This window comes from Conger conger, chromosome 3 (genome assembly GCF_963514075.1).
Source record: "Conger conger chromosome 3, fConCon1.1, whole genome shotgun sequence".
Lineage (NCBI taxonomy): Eukaryota > Metazoa > Chordata > Actinopteri > Anguilliformes > Congridae > Conger > Conger conger.
The window spans coordinates 75,225,908-75,248,659 of record NC_083762.1 but is presented as its reverse complement, the minus strand read 5'-3'; the positions used below and the strand labels follow the sequence as shown (position 1 = coordinate 75,248,659).

At 41.7% G+C, this 22,752-nt stretch overlaps 5 protein-coding genes across 5 annotated transcripts; all 5 read left to right on the top strand.

The window, feature by feature from the left end:
- The first annotated feature begins 368 nt into the window (after window positions 1–368).
- On the top strand, window positions 369–2,792 carry LOC133123635 (protocadherin alpha-C2-like). The gene has a single exon (XM_061234110.1). The coding sequence runs from the start codon at window positions 369–371 to the stop codon at window positions 2,790–2,792; it is 2,424 nt and encodes an 807-aa protein (XP_061090094.1).
- A 1,247-nt stretch (window positions 2,793–4,039) lies between these two features.
- Window positions 4,040–6,466, top strand: LOC133123634 (protocadherin alpha-C2-like). The gene has a single exon (XM_061234109.1). The coding sequence runs from the start codon at window positions 4,040–4,042 to the stop codon at window positions 6,464–6,466; it is 2,427 nt and encodes an 808-aa protein (XP_061090093.1).
- Window positions 6,467–7,498: 1,032 nt separating this feature from the next.
- Window positions 7,499–9,922, top strand: LOC133123633 (protocadherin alpha-C2-like). The gene has a single exon (XM_061234108.1). The coding sequence runs from the start codon at window positions 7,499–7,501 to the stop codon at window positions 9,920–9,922; it is 2,424 nt and encodes an 807-aa protein (XP_061090092.1).
- Window positions 9,923–11,156: 1,234 nt separating this feature from the next.
- On the top strand, window positions 11,157–13,613 carry LOC133123632 (protocadherin alpha-C2-like). Its single transcript, XM_061234107.1, has one exon. The coding sequence runs from the start codon at window positions 11,157–11,159 to the stop codon at window positions 13,611–13,613; it is 2,457 nt and encodes an 818-aa protein (XP_061090091.1).
- Window positions 13,614–14,764: 1,151 nt separating this feature from the next.
- LOC133123631 (protocadherin alpha-C2-like) lies at window positions 14,765–17,164 on the top strand. Its single transcript, XM_061234106.1, has one exon. The coding sequence runs from the start codon at window positions 14,765–14,767 to the stop codon at window positions 17,162–17,164; it is 2,400 nt and encodes a 799-aa protein (XP_061090090.1).
- Window positions 17,165–22,752: the final 5,588 nt, after the last annotated feature.

Genomic DNA, 22,752 nt, shown 5'->3' with positions numbered 1-22,752 from the left:
TGGGTAGACTACATCACATTTTAAATATGTATTCCCCAGAATAAGTGCTTCTAATTTTTGGAATGACATAAAATCTAGACTTCTTCATGAAGATTGGATTTTTTGCTTTGTACCTCTGGGTGCGTTTTTACACACTGTGTCGCTGTTCCCTCATAAATGGTGGTTACATGTTTGTACTTGAAGGGAAGCCATGACAGTTGTGCTGGGATTGAGTCGCGCTGCGGTTGCTTCTGAAGCTGCTCTGTCAGTTTGATCCTTTATATCCACTTTAGTCAAGGGCTGCTGCTTGAACATTGAACTGGTCTTGCTGCACGTAAGCGGTTTCTGGTTTCATTGTTCCCTTTTGGAGGAGATATCACCCAACTAAAATGGCGGTGCATTGTACAAGGTATGCCTTGGTTTTCTTTGTAATCTGTGCGACGTGCAGAATTGCTTGGGCAGTCACTCGCTATTCTATCCCTGAAGAAATGGAAGAGGGATCCGTGGTTGCTAATTTGGCTGGTGATTTAGGACTTAGCGCTGGCAGTCTCGCTGGGCGGCAGCTAAAATTAGACATTTTGCATAGTAGAAAATATTTTGGCTTTAACAAGCAAACGGGAGATTTGTTTGTTTTGGAAAAAATAGATCGAGAATACCTTTGTACATCGAAGACGACATCGTGTTTTCTTAAAATGGATGTCACTATTGAAAACCCAATAAGAATTTTTAATATCGAATTTGAAATCTTAGACATTAATGACCATGCGCCTCATTTTCGTAGAGAAACCATGCATTTGGATATCTCTGAATCAGCTTTACCCGGAGAAAGATTATCTTTAAACAATGCAGTCGATGCAGATGTCGGCAGTAACTCCATTAAAACATACACGCTGACCGAGAGTGACAGTTTTAATATTGAGATTCAGACTGGGAGCGACGGGACTAAATACGTAGAATTGTTTTTGAAAAATGCATTGGACAGAGAACAACAGAGTGTACATAATTTAATACTCACTGCCATAGACGGTGGAGTCCCGGCCCGATCCGGAACAGCCAGCATCATTGTGCGAGTTTTGGATACGAATGACAACGCCCCTCAGTTTGACCAGCAGGTTTATACGGTTAATATGACGGAGAATTCCCCGATAGGAACACTTTTATTGAAGCTAAATGCTACGGACTTAGATGAGGGCTCAAACGCAGAGATCGTTTATTCTTTTACGCTTTACACGTCTGAGAAAACACAAGAAAGGTTTATTTTAAATTCAGATACAGGAGAAATAAAAGTCAAAGACATTATTGATTTTGAAGAAATAAAAATCCTGGAAATGCATATTCAGGCGAAGGACAAAGGACAGCACCCACTGTCCGGACAGTGTACAGTGATGGTGTATGTGAAAGATGTGAATGATAACCACCCCGAGATCACTGTTAAGTCCCTTAGGAGCAGAGTGAAAGAGACGGTTCCTGTAGGCACAGTAATAGCTCTCGTTGGAGTTAGTGACAGAGACTCAGGCGACAATGGGAAGGTTGACCTCTCTATTAGCGAGCAGCTGCCCTTTGTACTCAACAAGTCGTCAGAGAGAGATTTCGAACTGGTTGTTTCAGAATCGTTGGACCGTGAGGCAGTATCAGAGTATAACATAATCTTAACAGTGACGGACAGAGGGACACCTCCTTTGTCAGATAATGAAACCATCACATTGGAACTCCAGGATGTTAATGACAATGCGCCACAATTCCCAAAGTCGTTCTACACCATCCCAGTGATGGAGAATAACGCACCTGGTTCACTATTGAGTTCAGTCACTGCGTTCGATCCAGATTTCAGTGAAAACCAGTATTTAGTTTATTTTATTGTAGAAAAGGAAATCGTGAACACTTCAATGTCGATGCTTTTTTCCATTAACCCAGAGAATGGTGATCTTTACGCACTGAAAACTTTTGACTACGAGAGAGAGAAAGAGTTCCTTTTCCACATTGAAGCCAGAGACTCTGGTGCTCCTCCACTCAGCAGTAATGTGACTGTCCACATCATTATTCTGGATCAGAACGACAACACCCCACTCATAGTCTCTCCATGGCGGGCGCACGGCTCTGTGGTTGAGGAAATGATCCCAAGATCCACAGACAAAGGGCACTTGATAGCCAAAGTGATCGCCATTGACTCGGACTCTGTGCAGAACTCCCGGGTCACGTACCAGTTTATTCAGGTTCCAGACGCTACTCTATTCAGCCTGGACCAGTACAATGGGGAAATCCGGACAATGAGAATGTTCAGTTACAGAGATCCCCGTCATCTGCGGCTGGTGGTCATTGCCAAGGACAATGGAGATCCTTCACTTTCTGCTACAGTTACCATAAAGTTATCAACAGTGGAGCACGTTGTTAAATCATTTTCTGAAACGTCTGAAGTTCCTTTGGAATATGATATATTTTCAGACTTAAACCTGTATTTGTTGATCGGTTTGGGTTCTGTGTCATTTCTGCTTTTGATGACAATATTGGTGACCATCGTGCTGAAGTGTCAGAAACCAAAGCCCCCCAAAGCCACCCCTCCCTGCAGAAACAGCGTCGTTAGCCAGAGGAGCTCTACTGTAGCAGATTCCACCCTGGTATCCAACGATGCGTACTGGTACAGCTTGTTTTTAGCGGAGACGAGGAAGGGAAAGGTGGTGGTTAGACAGCCTGTACCGAAGAGTGGTGGGTACATCGTTTCCAGTATTCCCAGGAGCACTGGCCTCACAGAGACTAGCGAGTCAGCAGCTTCTACTCTTCAGGTAAGATGCTACTTACTTTATTTTATTTCTTAAACGGAAAAAAAACTTATTCGCGTGTTTTGATGTGAAGTATTACAACTTAAATATAAATAAAACGACTTCATTACTTGTTCGCCTCGTGTGATGTGAAAACTAAATGCAAACTTCTTGGCACTTCTTGGCACTTCTCGTTGAGTTACACTCCTTATTCTTACGTTTATTGTTTAAGAAAATATCTTGCAGAATCGTTGTTTTATTTGGTCAGTGCGGAGAAAATGAAGTATTTTCATTGTGTCCTGGCTTATATTTTATCCGAGATCACAAACGAATACAGAAACTGTTTGAAAAGGCCTGTGTTTTAGGCCGTCACAGCAATATTGTGCTTGGACTGGAAATCGCATTCTGTTTTCCAGTCCTGCTTTGATGGGAGTTAGAGTTTAGTTATTCTTTGAATCGAGGAAAACAAAAATCGTGATTCGACCCTTTTTAAATGGCATATTCCCACTTTTAAATCGCCCAAGTAGGCTAGTCGACAAGGCAAGTGTGTGTTTTCCATTACGCAACTAAGTTGTACGATTGAGAGCTTGTCATTCAAGTTTTTCATCGCAGAACCGATCAGACGACATATTACATTTCCTAAAATGTCATGTTAATTTTTAGAATTAATCATTTATTATACAGCATTCGTATTCCACTCTAAATTATCCGTGTATGAAAATACAAGATGTGTATTTGTGTAAATATGTGTGTGCATGTCTGTGTGTTTTAACACAGTATTGTAAGCATTTAGTTCTTGGAACAGGCGTGAGGGTAATCCAAGGGTTTAGAGGTGTAAGGTAAATTACTTCCTTTAACCTACCAATCTTCGTCTGGTTGAACTTGGCGCGTGACAAGTCGGTTATATATAGCTATTCAATGATGGGGTAGGCTCCACCACGTTTTGAGATATTTATTTCCCAAAATCATTGCATCTCATTTTTCGGAATGACATAAAATCTAGACTTCTTCAAGAAGATTGGATTTGTTGCCTTCTACCTCTTGGTGCGTTTTTACACACCGTGTCGCTGTTCCCTCATAAATGGTAGCTATACTGTAGATCTGCACAGGAAGGGAAGCCATGACAGTTTTGCCGGGACGAGTCGCGCTACGGTTTCCTCCAAAGCTGCTCTGTGTATTTGATCCTTTATATCACAACATCACTTTTCTCAAGGACTGCTGTCTGTACATTGAACAGGTCTTGGTGCACGGAAACGTTTTCTGATTACATTGTTCCCTTTTGGAGGAGATATTACCCAACTAAGATGGCAGTGCATTGTACAAGGTATGCCTCGGTTTTCTTTGTAATCTGTGCGATGTGGAGAATTGCTTGGGCAGTCACTCGCTATTCTATCCCTGAAGAAATGGAAGAGGGGTCCGTGGTTGCTAATTTGGCTGGTGATTTAGGACTTAGCGCAGGCGGTCTAGCTAATCGTGAGCTAAAATTAGACATTTTGCATAGTAGAAAATATTTTGCCTTGAACAAAGAAACGGGAGATCTTTCTATTTTGGAAAAAATAGATCGGGAATATCTTTGTCCATCGAAGACATCACCATCTTGTTTTCTTACAATGGATGTGACCATTGAAAATCCGATAAGAATATTTAATATTGAATTTGAAATTTTAGACATTAATGATCACGCGCCTCGTTTTCGAAGAGAAGCCATCCATTTGGACATTTCAGAATCTGCTTTACCAGGAGAGCGATTCTCTTTAAACAATGCAGTCGATGCAGATGTCGGTAGTAACTCCATTAAAACATACACGCTGACCGAGAGCGACAATTTCAATATTGAGATTCAGACGGGGAGCGACGGGAGTAAATACGTAGAATTGGTTTTGATAAAGGCTTTAGACAGAGAACAGCAGAGTGTACATAATTTAATACTCACTGCTGTAGACGGCGGAGTCCCGGCCCGATCCGGTACAGCCAGCATCATTGTGCGCGTTTTGGATACGAATGACAACGCCCCTCAGTTTGACCAGCAGGTTTATACGGTTAATATGACGGAGAATTCCCCGATTGGAACACTTTTGTTGAAGCTAAATGCTACGGACTTAGATGAGGGCTCAAACGCAGAGATCGTTTATTCTTTTACGCTTTACACGTCTGAGAAAACACAAGAAAGATTTATTTTAAATTCAGATACAGGAGAAATAAAAGTCAAAGACATTATTGACTTTGAAGAAATAAAAATCCTGGAAATGCACATTCAGGCTAAGGACAAAGGACAGCACCCACTGTCCGGACAGTGTACAGTAATGGTGTATGTGAAAGATGTGAATGATAACCATCCCGAAATCACTGTTAAGTCCCTTAGGAGCAGAGTGAAAGAGACGGTTCCTGTAGGCACAGTAATAGCTCTCGTTGGAGTTAGTGACAGAGACTCAGGCGACAATGGGAAGGTTGACCTCTCTATTAGCGAGCAGCTGCCCTTTGTCCTCAACAAGTCGTCAGAGAGAGATTTCGAACTGGTTGTTTCAGAATCGTTGGACCGTGAGGTAGTATCAGAGTATAACATAATTTTAACAGTGACGGACAGAGGGACGCCTCCTTTGTCAGATAATGAAACCATCACGTTGGAACTTATGGATGTTAATGACAATGCGCCACAATTCCCAAAGTCATTCTACACCATCCCAGTTATGGAGAATAACGCTCCTGGTTCACTGTTGAGTTCCGTCACTGCGTTTGATCCAGATTTCAATGAAAACCAGTATTTAGTTTATTTTATCGTAGAACGGGAAATCGCGAACACTTCAATGTCAATGCTGTTTTCCATTAATCCAGAGAACGGCGATCTTTACGCATTGAAAACTTTCGACTACGAGAGAGAAAAAGAGTTCCTTTTCCACATTGAAGCTAGAGACTCTGGTGCTCCTCCACTCAGCACTAATGTCACTGTCCACATCATTATTCTGGATCAGAACGACAACACCCCACTCATAGTCTCTCCATGGCGGGCGCATGGCTCTGTGGTTGAGGAAGTGATCCCAAGATCCACAGACAAGGGGCACTTGATAGCCAAAGTGATCGCCATTGACTCGGACTCTGTGCAGAACTCCCGGGTCACGTATCAGTTTCTTCAGGTTCCAGACGCTACTTTATTCAGCCTGGACCAGTACAACGGGGAAATCCGGACAATGAGAATGTTCAGCTACAGAGATCCCCGTCATCAGCGGCTGGTGGTCATTGCCAAGGACAACGGAAATCCAGCTCTTTCTGCTACAGTTACCATTAAACTATCAACAGTGGAGCACGTCGTTAAAGCGTTTTCTGAGACGTCTGAAGTTCCTTTGGAATATGACATATTTTCAGACTTAAACCTGTATTTGTTGATCGGTTTGGGTTCTGTGTCATTTCTGCTATTGATGACAATATTGGTGACCATCGTGCTGAAGTGTCAGAAACCAAAGCCTCCCAAAGCGACCCCTCCCTGCAGAAACAGTGTCGTTAGCCAGAGGAGCTCTACTGTAGCAGATTCCACCCTGGTGTCCAACGATGCGTACTGGTACAGCTTATTTTTAGCGGAGACGAGGAAGGGAAAGGTGGTGGTTAGACAGCCTGTACCGAAGAGTGGTGGGTACATCGTTTCCAGTATTCCCAGGAGCACTGGTCTCACAGAGACTAGCGAGTCAGCAGCTTCTACTCTACAGGTAAGATGCCACTTACTTAATTATATTTCTTAAACGGAAAAAAAATTATGCGCGTCGTTTGATGTAAAGTATTACAACTTAAATATAAATAAAACAAATGCATTACTCTTTCCGCTCGTGTAATGTACAAACTAAATGCAAGCTTCTTGCCAGTTCTCGTTGAGTTACACTCTTTATTCTTATTTTTATTGTTTTAGAAAATATCTCGCAAAAGTTTTTTTTTATTTGGTCAATACGGAGGAGATTCAATAATTTAATTGTGTTTTGACTTATACCCTATTTCGACTCTTTTTAAATGGCATATTCCCACTTTGAAATCGCTCAAATAGGCTCGTCGACAAGGCAGCTGTGTGTTTTCCATTACGCTACTAACTTGTACAATTGAGAACGTCATTCAAGTTTTTCCTAAAATGTCATGTTAATTTTTAGAATTAATAATTTATTATACAACAATCATTTTCCACTCTAAAGTATCCGTGTATGAAAATAAATATGTGTATTTGTGTAAATGTGTGCGTGCATGTCTCTGTGTATTAAACACAATATTGGAAGCATTTAGTTCTTGGAACAGGCGTGAGGGTAATCCAATGTTTTAGAGGTGTAAGGTAAATTATTTCCTTTAACCTGCCAATCTTCGTCTGGTAAAACTTGGCGCGTGACAAGTCGGTTATATATATTCAATAATGGGTTAGGCTCCACCACGTTTTGAAATATTTATTTCCCAAAATAAATGCATCTCATTTTCGGAATGACATAAAATCTAGACTTGTTCATGAAGATGAGATTTTTTGCCTTGTACCTCTAAGTGTGTTTTTACACACTGTGTCGCTGTTCCCTCATAAATGGCAGCTATACTGTAGATCTGCACTGGAAGGGAAGCCATGACAGTTTTTCCGGGACGAGTCGCGCTGCGGTTTCCTCCAAAGCTGCTCTGTCAATTTGATCCTTTATATCACAACATCACTCCATTCAAGGACTACTGCCTGAACATTGAGCAGGTCTTGCGGAACGTAAACGTTTTCTGATTACATTGTTCCCTTTTGGAGGAGATATTACCCAACTAAGATGGCATTGCATTGTACAAGGTATGTCTCGGTTTTCTTTGTAATCTGTGCGACGTGGAACATTGCTTGGGCAGTCACTCGCTATTCTATCCCTGAAGAAATGGAAGAGGGGTCCGTGGTTGCTAATTTGGCTGGTGATTTAGGACTTAGCGCAGGCAGTTTAGCTGAGCGGCAGCTAAAATTAGACATTTTGCATAGTAGAAAATATTTTGGCTTTAACAAACAAACGGGAGATCTGTTTGTTTTGGAAAAAATAGATCGGGAATATCTTTGTCCATCGAAGACGTCATCGTGTTCTCTTAAAATGGATGTGACCATTGAAAATCCAATACGAATGTTTAATATCGAATTTGAAATTTTAGACATTAATGACCATGCGCCTCATTTTCGTAGGGAAACCATGCATTTGGATATCTCGGAATCTGCTTTACCGGGAGAGCGATTCTCTTTAAACAATGCAGTCGATGCAGATGTCGGTAGTAACTCCATTAAAACATACACGCTAACCGAGAGCGACAGTTTCAATATTGAAATTCAGACGGGGAGCGACGGGACTAAATACGTAGAATTGGTTTTGATAAAGGCTTTAGACAGAGAACAGCAAAGTGTACATAATTTAATACTCACGGCTGTAGATGGCGGAGTCCCGTCCCGATCCGGAACAGCCAGCATCATTGTGCGCGTTTTGGATACGAATGACAACGCCCCTCAGTTTGACCAGCAGGTTTATACGGTTAATATGACGGAGAATTCCCCGATTGGAACACTTTTGCTGAAGCTAAATGCTACAGACTTAGATGAGGGCTCAAACGCAGAGATCGTTTATTCTTTTACGCTTTATACGTCTGAGAAGACACAGGAAATGTTTGTTTTAAATTCAGATACAGGAGAAATAAAAGTCAAAGACATTATTGATTTTGAAGAAATAAAAATCCTGGAAATGCACATTCAGGCCAAGGACAAAGGACAGCACCCACTGTCCGGACAGTGTACAGTAATGGTGTATGTGAAAGATGTGAATGATAACCACCCCGAGATCACTGTTAAGTCCCTTAGGAGCAGAGTGAAAGAGACGGTTCCTGTAGGCACAGTAATAGCTCTCGTTGGAGTTAGTGACAGAGACTCAGGCAACAATGGGAAGGTTGACCTCTCTATTAGTGAGCAGTTGCCCTTTGTCCTCAACAAGTCATCAGAGAGAGATTTCGAACTGGTTGTTTCAGAATCGTTGGACCGTGAGGCAGTATCAGAGTATAACATAATCTTAACAGTGACGGACAGAGGGACACCTCCTTTGTCAGATAATGAAACCATCACGTTGGAACTTATGGATGTTAATGACAATGCGCCACAGTTCCCAAAGTCGTTCTATACCATCCCAGTAATGGAGAATAACGCACCTGGTTCACTGTTGAGTTCAGTCACTGCGTTTGATCCAGATTTCAATGAAAACCAGTATCTAGTTTATTTTATTGTAGAAAAGGAAATCGTGAACACTTCAATGTCGATGCTTTTTTCCATTAACCCAGAGAATGGTGATCTTTACGCACTGAAAACCTTTGACTACGAGAGAGAGAAAGAGTACCTTTTCCACATTGAAGCCAGAGACTCTGGTGCTCCTCCACTCAGCAGTAATGTCACTGTCCACATCATTATTCTGGATCAGAACGACAACACCCCACTCATAGTCTCTCCATGGCGGGCGCACGGCTCTGTGGTTGAGGAAGTGATCCCAAGATCCACTGACAAAGGGCACTTGATAGCCAAAGTGATCGCCATTGACTCGGACTCTGTGCAGAACTCCCGGGTCACGTACCAGTTTCTCCAGGTTCCAGACGCTACTCTATTTAGCCTGGACCAGTACAACGGGGAAATCCGGACAATGAGAATGTTCAGTTACAGAGATCCCCGTCATCTACGGCTGGTGGTCATTGCCAAGGACAACGGGGATCCGGCTCTTTCTGCTACAGTTACCATTAAACTATCAACAGTGGAGCACGTTGTTAAAGCATTTTCTGAAACATCCGAAGTTCCTTTGGAATATGACATATTTTCTGACTTAAATCTATACTTGTTGATTGGTTTGGGCTCTGTGTCATTTCTGCTTTTGATGACAATATTGGTGACCATCGTGCTGAAGTGTCAGAAACCAAAGCCCCCCAAAGCCACCCCTCCCTGCAGAAACAGCGTCGTTAGCCAGAGGAGCTCTACTGTAGCAGATTCCACCCTGGTGTCCAACGATGCGTACTGGTACAGCCTTTTTTTGGCGGAGACGAGGAAGGGAAAGGTGGTGGTTAGACAGCCTGTACCGAAGAGTGGTGGGTACATCGTTTCCAGTATTCCCAGGAGCACTGGCCTCACAGAGACTAGCGAGTCAGCAGCTTCTACTCTACAGGTAAGATGCTACTTACTTAATTATATTTCTTAAACAGAAAAAAATACTTATTCGCGTGTTTTGATGAAACGTATTACAACTTAAATATAAATTAAACGACTGCATTACGTGTTCGCCTCGTGTGATGTGAAAACTAAATGCAAACTTCTTGGCACTTCTCGTTGAGTTACACTCCTTATTCTTACGTTTATTGTTTAAGAAAATATCTTGCAGAATCGTTGTTTTATTTGGTCAGTGCGGAGAAAATGAAGTATTTTCATTGTGTCCTGGCTTATATTTTATCCGAGATCACAAACGAATACAGAAACTGTTTGAAAAGACCTGTGTTTTAGGCCGTCAGAGCAATATTGTGCTTGGACTGGAAATCGCATTCTGTTTTCCAGTCCTGCTTTGATGGGAGTTAGAGTTTAGTTATTCTTTGACTCGAGTAAAACTAAAATCGTGATTCGACCCTTTTTAAATGGCATATTCCCACTTTGAAATCGCCCAAGTAGGCTAGTCAACAAGGCAACTGTCTGTTTTCCATTACGCTACTGACTTGTACAATTGAGGACATGTCTTTCAAGTTTTTCATCGCAGAACTGATCAGACGACACATTACATTTCCTAAAATGTCCTGTTCATTTTTAGAATTAATAATTTCTTATCCAGCAATCATATTCCACTCTAAATTATGCGTGTTTGAAAATACAAGATGTGTATTTGTGTAAATATGTGTGTGCATGTCTGTGTGTATTAAACACAGTATTGTAAGCATTTAGTTCTTGGAACAGGCGTGAGGGTAATCCAAGGGTTTAGAGGTGTAAGGTAAATTACTTCCTTTAACCTACCAATCTTCGTGGGAAGAACTTGGCGCGTGACAAGTCGGTTATATATTTTCAACAATGGGGTAGGCTCCACCACGTTTTGAAATATTTATTTCCCAAAATCAATGCATCTCATTTTCGGAATGACATAAATTCTCGACTTCTTCATGGAGATAAGATTTTTTTGTCTTGTACCTCTAAGTGCGTTTTTACACACTGTGTCGCTGTTCCCTCATAAATGGTAGCTATAGTGTAGATCTGCACTGGAAGGGAAGCCATGACAGTTTTGCCAGGACGAGTCGCGCTGCGGTTTCCTCTGAAGCTGCTCTGTCAATTTGATCCTTTATATCACAACATCATTTTACTCAAGGACTACTGCCTGAATATTTAACAGGTCTTGCGGCACGGAAGCGTTTTCTGATTTCATTGTTCCCTTTTGGAGGGAATATTACTAAACTAAGATGGCAGTGCATTGTTCAAGGTATGTCTTGGTTTTATTTGTAATCTATGCGACGTGGAAAATTGCTTGGGCAGTCACTCGCTATTCTATCCCTGAAGAAATGGAAGAGGGGTCCGTGGTTGCTAATTTGGCTGGTGATTTAGGACTTAGCGCAGGCAGTCTAGTTGATCGTGAGCTAAAATTAGACATTTTGCATAGTAGAAAATATTTTGGCTTTAACAAACAAACGGGAGATCTGTATATTTTGGAAAAAATAGATCGGGAATACCTTTGTCCATCGAAGACATCACCATCGTGTTTTCTTACAATGGATGTAACCATTGAAAATCCGATACGACTGTTTAATATCGAATTTGAAATTTTAGACATTAATGACCATGCGCCTCATTTTCGAAAAGAAAGCATGCATTTGGATATCTCGGAATCTGCGTTACCAGGAGAGCGATTCTCTTTAAACAATGCAGTTGATGCAGATGTCGGTAGTAACTCCATTAAAACATACACGCTGACCGAGAGCGACAATTTCAATATTGAGATTCACACGGGGAGCGACGGGACTAAATACGTAGAACTGGTTCTGATAAAGGCTTTAGACAGAGAACAGCAGAGTGTACATAATTTAATACTCACTGCTGTAGACGGCGGAGTCCCGGCCCGATCCGGTACTACCAGCATCATTGTGCGCGTTTTGGACACGAATGACAACGCCCCTCAGTTTGACCAGCAGGTTTATACGGTTAATATGACGGAGAATTCCCCGATTGGAACACTTTTGTTGAAATTAAATGCTACGGACTTAGATGAGGGCTCAAACGCAGAGATCGTTTATTCTTTTACGCTTTATACGTCTGAGAAGACACAGGAAATGTTTGTTTTAAATTCAGATACAGGAGAAATAAAAGTGAAAGACATTATTGACTTTGAAGAAATAAAAATCCTGGAAATGCATATTCAGGCTAAGGACAAAGGACAGCACCCACTGTCTGGACAGTGTACAGTAATGGTGTATGTGAAAGATGTGAATGATAACCACCCCGAGATCACTGTTAAGTCCCTTAGGAGCAGAGTGAAAGAGACGGTTCCTGTAGGCACAGTAATAGCTCTCGTTGGAGTTAGTGACAGAGACTCAGGCGACAATGGGAAGGTTGACCTCTCTATTAGTGAGCAGTTGCCTTTTGTACTCAACAAGTCATCAGAGAGAGATTTCGAACTGGTTGTTTCAGAATCGTTGGACCGTGAGGCAGTATCAGAGTATAACATAATTTTAACAGTGACGGACAGAGGGACGCCTCCTTTGTCAGATAATGAAACCATCACGTTGGAACTCCTGGATGTTAATGACAATGCGCCACAATTCCCAAAGTCGTTCTACACCATCCCAGTGATGGAGAATAACGCACCTGGTTCACTGTTGAGTTCAGTCACTGCGTTTGATCCAGATTTCAATGAAAACCAGTATTTAGTTTATTTTATTGTAGAAAGGGAAATTGTGAACACTTCAATGTCGATGCTGTTTTCCATTAACCCCGAGAACGGTGATCTTTACGCACTAAAAACTTTTGACTACGAGAGAGAGAAAGAGTTCCTTTTCCACATTGAAGCCAGAGACTCTGGTGCCCCTCCACTCAGCAGTAATGTCACTGTCCACATCATTATTCTGGATCAGAACGACAACACCCCACTCATAGTCTCTCCATGGCGGGCGCACGGCTCTGTGGTTGAGGAAGTGATCCCAAGATCCACCGACAAAGGGCACTTGATAGCCAAAGTGATCGCCATTGACTCGGACTCTGTGCAAAACTCCCGGGTCACGTATCAGTTTCTACAGGTTCCAGACGCTACTCTATTTAGCCTGGACCAGTACAATGGGGAAATCCGGACAATGAGAATGTTCAGCTACAGAGATCCACGTCATCAGCGGCTGGTGGTAATTGCCAAGGACAATGGAGATCCTTCACTTTCTGCTACAGTTACCATTAAGTTATCAACGGTGGAGCACGTCATTAAAGCGTTTTCTGAGACGTCTGAAGTTCCTTTGGAATATGACATATTTTCAGACTTAAACCTGTATTTGTTGATCGGTTTGGGCTCTGTGTCATTTCTGCTATTGATGACAATATTGGTGACCATCGTGCTGAAGTGTCAGAAACCAAAGCCCCCCAAAGCGACCCCTCCCTGCAGAAACAGCGTCGTTAGCCAGAGGAGCTCTACTGTCGCAGATTCCACCCTGGTGTCCAACGATGCGTACTGGTACAGCTTGTTTTTAGCGGAGACGAGGAAGGGAAAGGTGGTGGTTAGACAGCCTGTACCGAAGAGTGGTGGGTACATCGTTTCCAGTATTCCCAGGAGCACTGGCCTCACAGAGACTAGTGAGTCAGCTGCTTCTACTCTACAGGTAAGATGCTACTTACTTAATTATATTTTTAAAACGGAAAAAATACTTATTCACGTGGTTTAATGTAAAGTATTACAACTTAAATATAAATAAAACAACTGCATTACTCCTTCGCCTGGTGTTATGTACAAACTAAATGCAAACTTCATGCCAATTCTCGTTAAGTTGCACTCTTTATTCTTATTTGTATTGTATTGTCAGTGTGGAGAAAATGAAGTCCTGGCTTATATTGTATCCGATATCACAATCGAATGTAGAAACGGTTAGAAAAGGCCCGTGGTTTAATTCGTACCAGCAATATTGTGCTTAGACCAGTTCCCAGTCCTGTTTCAATTCGGGCTTATAGTTCAGTTACTGTATTGAGTAAAACCAAAATAAACATTCGACGCTTTTAAATAGCATATTTCCACTTTGAAATCACTCAAGTAGTACATAAGGCAAGTGTTTCTTTTCCATTAAACTACTGACTTTTACATTTGAGAACATGTCATTCGAGTTTTTCATCGCTGAATTTATCCGACAACGTATTCGAGTTCCTAAAATGTAATACACATTTTGAGAATAAGTAATTTCTTTGACAGTAATTATATTCGACACACAAACTATTGGCTATTGTCTGCGAGTGAAAATAGATTATACGACTATGTGCTATGTATTGTGTTTATGTGTTTGTTTGGTAAACACAGTGTTTGAAGCCTTTAGTCCGTGGTGCAGGTGTGAGGGTAATCCGAGGTTATAGATATGTAACGTCAATGACTTCCTCTAACATGCCAATCTTCGTCTGTTTGACCCGTTTTCCTCGTGCATTAGAAGTCAGTAATATGATATAATTTCAATAATAGGGTAGTTTCAATCAGGTTTTAAAATATGTTTCCCCCAACATCAATACATCTAATTTTGTAAGGTCGTAAAAGCTAGACATATTTATGAAAATGTGGTTTTCGCCTTTATATCTTTAGGTGCGTTTTTACACACGGTGTCGCTGTTCCCTCATAAATGTAGCTTCATGATTGCACTTGAAGGGAAGCCATGACAGTTGTGCCGGGATAGAGTCGCGCTACGGTTCCTTCTGAAGCTGCTCTGTGAATTTGATCCTTTATATCACGACACCACTTTACTCAAGGACTGCTGGCTGAACATTGAACAGGTCTTGCTGCACGGAAACGTTTTCTGGTTTCATTGTTCCATTTTGGAGGAGATATTACCCAACTAAGATGGCAGTGCATTTTACAAGGTATGCCTTGGTTTTCTTTGTAATCTATGCGACGTGGAGAATTGCTTGGGCAGTCACTCGCTATTCCATCCCTGAAGAAATGGAAGAGGGATCCGTGGTTGCGAATTTGGCTGGTGATTTAGGACTTAGTGCTGGCAGTTTAGCTGAGCGTGAGTTAAAATTAGACATTTTACATAGTAGAAACTATTTTGGCTTTAACAAACAAACGGGAGATCTGTTTGTCTTGGAAAAAATAGATCGGGAATACCTTTGTACATCGAAGACGTCATCGTGTTTTCTTACAATGGATGTAACCATTGAAAATCCGATACGACTGTTTAATATCGAATTTGAAATTTTAGACATTAATGACCATGCGCCTCATTTTCGAAAAGAATCCATGCATTTGGATATCTCGGAATCTGCATTACCGGGAGAGCGATTCTCTTTAAACAATGCAGTCGATGCAGATGTCGGTAGTAACTCCATTAAAACATACACGCTGACCGAGAGCGACAATTTCAATATTGAGATCCACACAGGGAGCGACGGGACTAAATACGTCGAATTGGTTTTGAAAAAGGCTTTAGACAGAGAACAGCAGAGTGTACATAATTTAATACTCACTGCTGTAGACGGCGGAGTCCCGGCCCGATCCGGTACAGCCAGCATCATTGTGCGCGTTTTGGATACGAATGACAACGCCCCTCAGTTTGACCAGCAGGTTTATATGGTAAATATGACCGAAAATTCTCCGATAGGAACACTTTTGTTGAAGCTAAATGCTACAGACTTAGATGAGCGCTCAAACGCAGAGATCGTTTATTCTTTTACGCTTTACACGTCTGAGAAGACACAGGAAATGTTTGTTTTAAATTCAGATACAGGAGAAATAAAAGTGAAAGACATTATTGATTTTGAAGAAATAAAAATCCTGGAAATGCATATTCAGGCCAAGGACAAAGGACAGCACCCACTGTCTGGACAGTGTACAGTGATGGTGTATGTGAGGGATGTGAACGATAACCACCCCGAGATCACTGTTAAGTCCCTTAGGAGTAGAGTGAAGGAGACGGTTCCTGTAGGCACAGTAATAGCTCTCGTTGGAGTTAGTGACAGAGACTCAGGCGACAATGGGAAGGTTGACCTCTCTATTAGCGAGCAGCTGCCCTTTGTCCTAAACAAGTCGTCAGAGAGAGATTTCGAACTGGTTGTTTCAGAATCGTTGGACCGGGAGGCAGTATCAGAGTATAACATAATTTTAACAGTGACGGACAGAGGGACGCCTCCTTTGTCAGATAATGAAACCATCACGTTGGAACTTATGGATGTTAATGACAATGCGCCACAATTCCCAAAGTCGTTCTACACCATCCCAGTTATGGAGAATAACGCACCTGGTTCACTGTTGAGTTCAGTCACTGCATTTGATCCAGATTTCAATGAAAACCAGTATCTAGTTTATTTTATTGTCGAAAAGGAAATCGTGAACACTTCAATATCGATGCTTTTTTCCATTAACCCAGAGAATGGTGATCTTTACGCACTGAAAACCTTTGACTACGAGAGAGAGAAAGAGTTCCTTTTCCACATTGAAGCTAGAGACTCTGGTGCTCCTCCACTCAGCAGTAATGTCACTGTCCACATCATTATTCTGGATCAGAACGACAACACCCCACTCATAGTCTCTCCATGGCGGGCGCACGGCTCTGTGGTTGAGGAAGTGATCCCAAGATCCACTGACAAAGGGCACTTGATAGCAAAAGTGATCGCCATTGACTCGGACTCTGTGCAGAACTCCCGGGTCACGTACCAATTTCTACAGATTCCAGATGCTACTCTATTTAGCCTGGACCAGTACAACGGGGAAATCCGGACAATGAGAATGTTCAGTTACAGAGATCCCCGTCATCAGCGGCTGGTGGTCATTGCCAAGGACAATGGAGATCCGGCTCTTTCTGCTACAGTTACCATTAAGTTATCAACAGTGGAGCACGTTGTTAAAGCATTTTCTGAAACATCCGAAGTTCCTTTGGAATATGACATATTTTCTGACTTAAATCTATACTTGTTGATCGGTTTGGGCTCGGTGTCATTTCTGCTTTTGATGACAATATTGGTGACCATCGTGCTGAAGTGTCAGAAACCAAAGCCCCCCAAAGCGACCCCTCCCTGCAGAAACAGTGTCGTTAGCCAGAGGAGCTCTACTGTAGCAGATTCTACCCTGGTGTCCAACGATGCGTACTGGTACAGCTTGTTTTTGGCGGAGACGAGGAAGGGAAAGGTGGTGGTTAGACAGCCTGTACCGAAGAGTGGTGGGTACATCGTTTCCAGTATTCCCAGGAGCACTGGCCTCACAGAGACTAGCGAGTCAGCTGCTTCTACCTTACAGGTAAGATAGCACTTCACTCATATTCGAAATTATTAATTATTAATTCACTGCGTGTAATGCACAGCATTTCCAATTGAAATATAGTTCAATCAGACAGAATTATAATTCACTTAGTTTCATTTACAGACTAGAACTCACTTTTAAATTCATTTACAGCGAACATAGTTTCGTGACATTCTTGTGGTATTACATCAATTATATTACAACTATAGAAAATAATTACATCGTAACTGGTCCCTGGGCCCCAGAATTTTAGTTTATCCTATATAATTAAGTAAGGTTTTGTTTTCCATTATGTTACTTCCTTTTTAACGACATATTTCTCTTCCAAGAATTATATTTTGTTGAAGTTGTCTACCTTTTCCTTTGTGCAGAACCTATATTTTTTAGACTTTATCTGAATAATTTACTTTAGCCTATGGATCTTCGTTTGTGTTACACATTTTCCTTGTTCATTTTACGATGAGGTTTATTTTAAAGAGCAGGGTACACCATGTTTTAAAAATAGGAGAGACCAGGGATGCTTTTAACACTTTTTATGTGTAATACTTGGATTGATATTAATATATATTTGAGTACCTCAAAATATATCTTTTTTGCTTAAAAACACCCAATACTTAACATAGAGTCATCAAACCTCTCCTGTGAGCTCAACGGGGAATATGGGTCTGGACAATAGTGATCACATTGCTGCAACACATTCCTTGTTGGTCAAATTGATGGTATTACAATTAAACCAATGTTTAAACCATCCCCAACAAACAGGCATTTGGAGTAGCATTAAACGTTGATATATTTTTGTCACTGCGTTTTTAATATTTGTGTCATTAGATACATTTTTACACACCGTGTCGCTGTTCCCTCAGACATGGCACACATTTACAGCTACGAGGAAGCCATGCCAGTTTTCTCCTGCCAGAAGCACGTTGCGTCATTTTCTGTCTGCTCTCTCTGCTTGGTATAATAAACCACATCACGATACGCTATTACCGCGAAATGAATAATCACGCGCAAATATAACAGATATTGCGGAACTGAAACGTTTTCAGCTTTTTTGGGAAACATATTTCCATGCGACAATGGCAGTACATTGTGTTGCGCCGGCAGTAAGGTATGTCTTGGGTTTCTTTGTATTCTCTGCGACGTGCAGCATCGTTTGGGCAGTCACTCGCTACTCTATTCCTGAGGAAATGGAGGAGGGATCCGTTGTTGCCAATTTAGCTAGCGATCTGGGTCTTAGCCCTGGAAGTCTGACTGAACGTAAGCTGAAATTAGATATTTTACACAGTAAAAAATACCTGGGCGTTAACAAAGAAACTGGAGAATTGTATGTTTTAGAGAAGATAGATAGAGAACAACTATGTAATATAAAGATATCCTCTTGCTTTCTTAAAATGGATGTGACTATCGAAAATCCGGTTAGAATATTTAATATAGAATTTGAAATTTTAGACATCAATGACCATGCGCCTAGTTTTCGAAGAGAAACCATGCATTTGGATATCTCGGAATCTGCTTCACCTGGAGAAAGATTCTCTTTAAACAATGCAGTCGACCCAGATGTCGGTCGTAACTCAATTAAAACATACACGCTGACCGAGAGCGACAATTTCAATATTGAGATTCAGACGGGGAGCGACGGCACTAAATACGTCGAATTGGTTCTGATAAAGGCTTTAGACAGAGAACAGCAGAGTGTACATAATTTAATACTCACTGCTGTAGACGGTGGAATCCCGGCCCGATCCGGAACAGCCAGCATCATTGTGCGCGTTTTGGATACGAATGACAACGCCCCTCAGTTTGACCAGCAGGTTTATTCAATTAATATGACGGAAAACTCCCCGATAGGAACACTTCTGTTGAAGCTAAATGCTACGGACTTAGACGAGGGCTCAAACGCAGAGATCGTTTATTCCTTTACGCTTTACACGTCAGAGAAGACACAGGAAAGATTTGTTTTAAATTCAGATACGGGAGAAATAAAAGTCAAAGACATTATTGATTTCGAAGAAATAAAAATCCTGGAAATGCATATTCAAGCCAAGGACAAAGGACAGCATCCGCTCTCTGGGCAGTGTACTGTGATGGTGTATGTGAAGGATGTGAATGATAACCACCCCGAGATCACTGTTAAGTCCCTTAGGAGCAGAGTGAAGGAGACGGTTCCTGTAGGCACAGTTATAGCCCTCGTTGGAGTTAGTGACAGAGACTCAGGCGACAATGGGAAGGTTGACCTCTCCATTAGCGAGCTGTTGCCCTTTGTCCTCAACAAGTCATCAGAAAGAGATTTTGAACTGGTTGTTTCAAAATCGTTGGACCGTGAGACAGTTCCGGAGTATAACATAATTTTAACCGTGGTAGACAGAGGGACGCCTCCTTTGTCAGATAATGAAACCATCACGTTGGAACTTATGGATGTTAATGACAATACGCCACAATTTCCGAAGTCGTTCTACACCATCCCAGTGATGGAGAATAACGCACCTGGGTCACTGTTGAGTTCCGTCACTGCGTTTGATCCAGATTTCAATGAAAACCAGTATTTAGTCTACTTCATCGTAGAAAGAGAAATCGTGAATACGTCAATGTCAATGTTGTTTTCCATTAATCCTGAAAACGGCGATCTTTACGCACTAAAAACTTTTGACTACGAGAGAGAAAAAGAGTTTCTTTTCCACATTGAAGCGAGAGACTCTGGTGCTCCTCCACTCAGCAGTAATGTCACTGTCCACATCATTATTCTGGATCAGAATGACAACACCCCACTCATAGTCTCTCCGTGGCGGGCGCACGGCTCTGTGGTTGAGGAAGTGATCCCAAGATCCACAGACAAAGGGCACTTGATAGCCAAAGTGATCGCCATTGACTCGGACTCTGTGCAGAACTCCCGGGTCATGTATCAGTTTCTACAGGTTCCAGATGCTACTCTATTCAGCCTGGACCAGTACAACGGGGAAATCCGGACAATGAGAATGTTCAGCTACAGAGATCCCCGTCATCTGCGGCTGGTGGTAATTGCCAAGGACAACGGAGATCCGGCTCTTTCTGCTACAGTTACCATTAAGTTATCAACAGTGGAGCACGTTGTTAAAGCGTTTTCTGAGACGTCTGAAGTTCCTTTGGAATATGACATATTTTCAGACTTAAACCTGTATTTATTAATCGGTTTGGGCTCTGTGTCATTTCTGCTTTTGATGACAATATTGGTGACCATCGTGCTGAAGTGTCAGAAACCAAAACCTCCCAAAGCGACCCCTCCCTGCAGAAACAGCGTCGTTAGCCAGAGGAGCTCTACTGTAGCAGATTCCACCCTGGTGTCCAACGATGCGTACTGGTACAGCTTGTTTTTAGCGGAGACGAGGAAGGGAAAGGTGGTGGTTAGACAGCCTGTACCGAAGAGTGGTGGGTACATCGTTTCCAGTATTCCCAGGAGCACTGGCCTCACAGAGACTAGTGAGTCAGCTGCTTCTACTCTACAGGTAAGATCCTTTAATATTATCTGTTGGCTTTATCATTCATTTCATTATGGATCAGGGGAGTGGATGTCGACAGTCTTGAAGTAACCTATTTAGTTCTGCTTTAAAATACGTATTTCCAGTGTCACACGCATCTTCTTGACATGTTGGACATCAGTTTTTCTTATAACCAAACACCATTAGTTTTTTCTGAATAACATGGGTTTTTCCATGTATTTTTCTTTAGATGCATTTTTGAACACACCGTGTTGCTGTTTCCTCATAAGTTCACCAGTTTCTGGGTCCGAAGGGAAGCCATGACAGTTCTTTTGGGGTAGAGACGTGCCGCGGTTTCGGCTGGTGTAACTCCTGGATCCTTTAAATTAATACTTACAGTCGTAAACAATAATACTTTACTCATGTATCATGGCTTGGATACTCATTTGTGAACAGAACATGGCCCCTTTCCTTTTTGGATACATGCATTAAATGCTTTGTATTTTCCTATTGGTTGAGATACTTGTTTTGACGATGGAAGCGCAATGTGTTGGTCAGGCAGCAAGGTATGTCATGGTTTTCTTCGTAATCTCTGCGATGTGGAGAATTGCTTGGGCAGTGACTTACTACTTTATCCCTGAGGAAATTCACGGGCAAAATCAGCAGGTGATTTATCTTGTAGTGTTGGGAGTTGTACCAATGACAGTGGAGGAAGTCTTTATGAGGCAGGGAAATAAGAAAAAAAGAGACACATATGCCAGATAATCTGCTTTTCGAAATAAATTGTTTGGAACATCATTTAGAAGAGAGCATTGGTGATCTCAATAATCGCAAAGGACATGTTAGGCCAGTTGATGGACAAAGGATTCTTACCATAATGAAGCAAAACCCCTGTCCAACTGATTGGAAACACACTTCTGGGTGCAGTTGTGGATGTGTCAGTGATTACTGTCCCCAGAAGGCTTCATAAACAGAGCTACAGAGGCTACACTGCAAGATGAAAACCACTAGTTTTCAGAATGACCAGGTTACGGCTTTTTAAGACGTGCCTAAACAAGCCTACGGTGTTCTGGAACATGGTCTTGTGGACAGAGGAGACCAAGAATGGCTTGTATCAAAGTGATGGCAAGAGCAAAGTGTGGAGGCTAGGAGGAACTGCTCAAGAACGAAAGCATCCCCCTCATCTGTGAAACATGGCTAAGTGAAAATAACGTGTTCTGCAATGGCTATATCATATCAACATCTCCAGACTTAAATACCATCAACAACCTGTGGTCTGAACTGAAGAGGGGAGGTCCATAAGCACAAACCCAAGGATGTAAATGATTCTGAAAAGTTCTGCATGGGGAAATGGTCAAACATCCCTCCAAATGTGATCTCTAACCTCATCAGAAATTATAGGAAGAGACACGTGGCAGTCATCTTTGCAAGGGGTGTTTGCTCAAAGTATTAAACCACGGGTGCCTATAATTGTGAAACCTTATTTTAGATAGAAATTTATTTTTTATTCGAAAAATGTAAGACTTTGGTTGATTCCAATGAATCATTAAATGCCCACTACTCTCCACATGTTGGAAAATAAAGTTGATGTCAATAACTATTCTTTTAAAGTTTACAGTATTTTTGTGCAGAATTATCAAGGGTGCCAATAATTCTGCATCCCACTGTAGAGCACGTTTGTGTATTACTTGTCATAACTCTGGCTGGAAATCTTCTGCTTGTGCTTGGATGTCTAAAATTATTGCCACATCTGTAGTTTGCCTCCCAAAGATGGGCTAGAAGAGTATGTTTTAGGTCGGGAATAATGTTAGCTTAACCAACTTTTTGCGTAAATATGTCACCTCATATATGCAAATAGAGGGGATCCTGAAAATGTTCAGAGAGAGCTGGGTTAGAGGCCAGCAGGTGCCATTGTTTAAAAATAATGTTGTGACTAACAATTAACATTGACTAACATTTTTCTATTTTTTCTGTAGCTATAATATAAATTTGGAAAAAGCAACATGGTAGTCCTCGTTTATAAACAGAATATCCCAGGTGGAAAATTGTTGTTTTATGGCCACTGCCTTCTCCATGAAGTCTTCTGTAGCATGAAAGAGGTGTCTTGGTCTATAAATTGTAAAACCATCCTTTTTGGAAAAC

Bases quoted from the DNA above. Each gene is read 5' to 3' on its own strand.
- LOC133123635 (XM_061234110.1), top strand. From the start codon at position 369: ATGGCGGTGCATTGTACAAGGTATGCCTTGGTTTTCTTTGTAATCTGT.
- LOC133123634 (XM_061234109.1), top strand. From the start codon at position 4,040: ATGGCAGTGCATTGTACAAGGTATGCCTCGGTTTTCTTTGTAATCTGT.
- LOC133123633 (XM_061234108.1), top strand. From the start codon at position 7,499: ATGGCATTGCATTGTACAAGGTATGTCTCGGTTTTCTTTGTAATCTGT.
- LOC133123632 (XM_061234107.1), top strand. From the start codon at position 11,157: ATGGCAGTGCATTGTTCAAGGTATGTCTTGGTTTTATTTGTAATCTAT.
- LOC133123631 (XM_061234106.1), top strand. From the start codon at position 14,765: ATGGCAGTGCATTTTACAAGGTATGCCTTGGTTTTCTTTGTAATCTAT.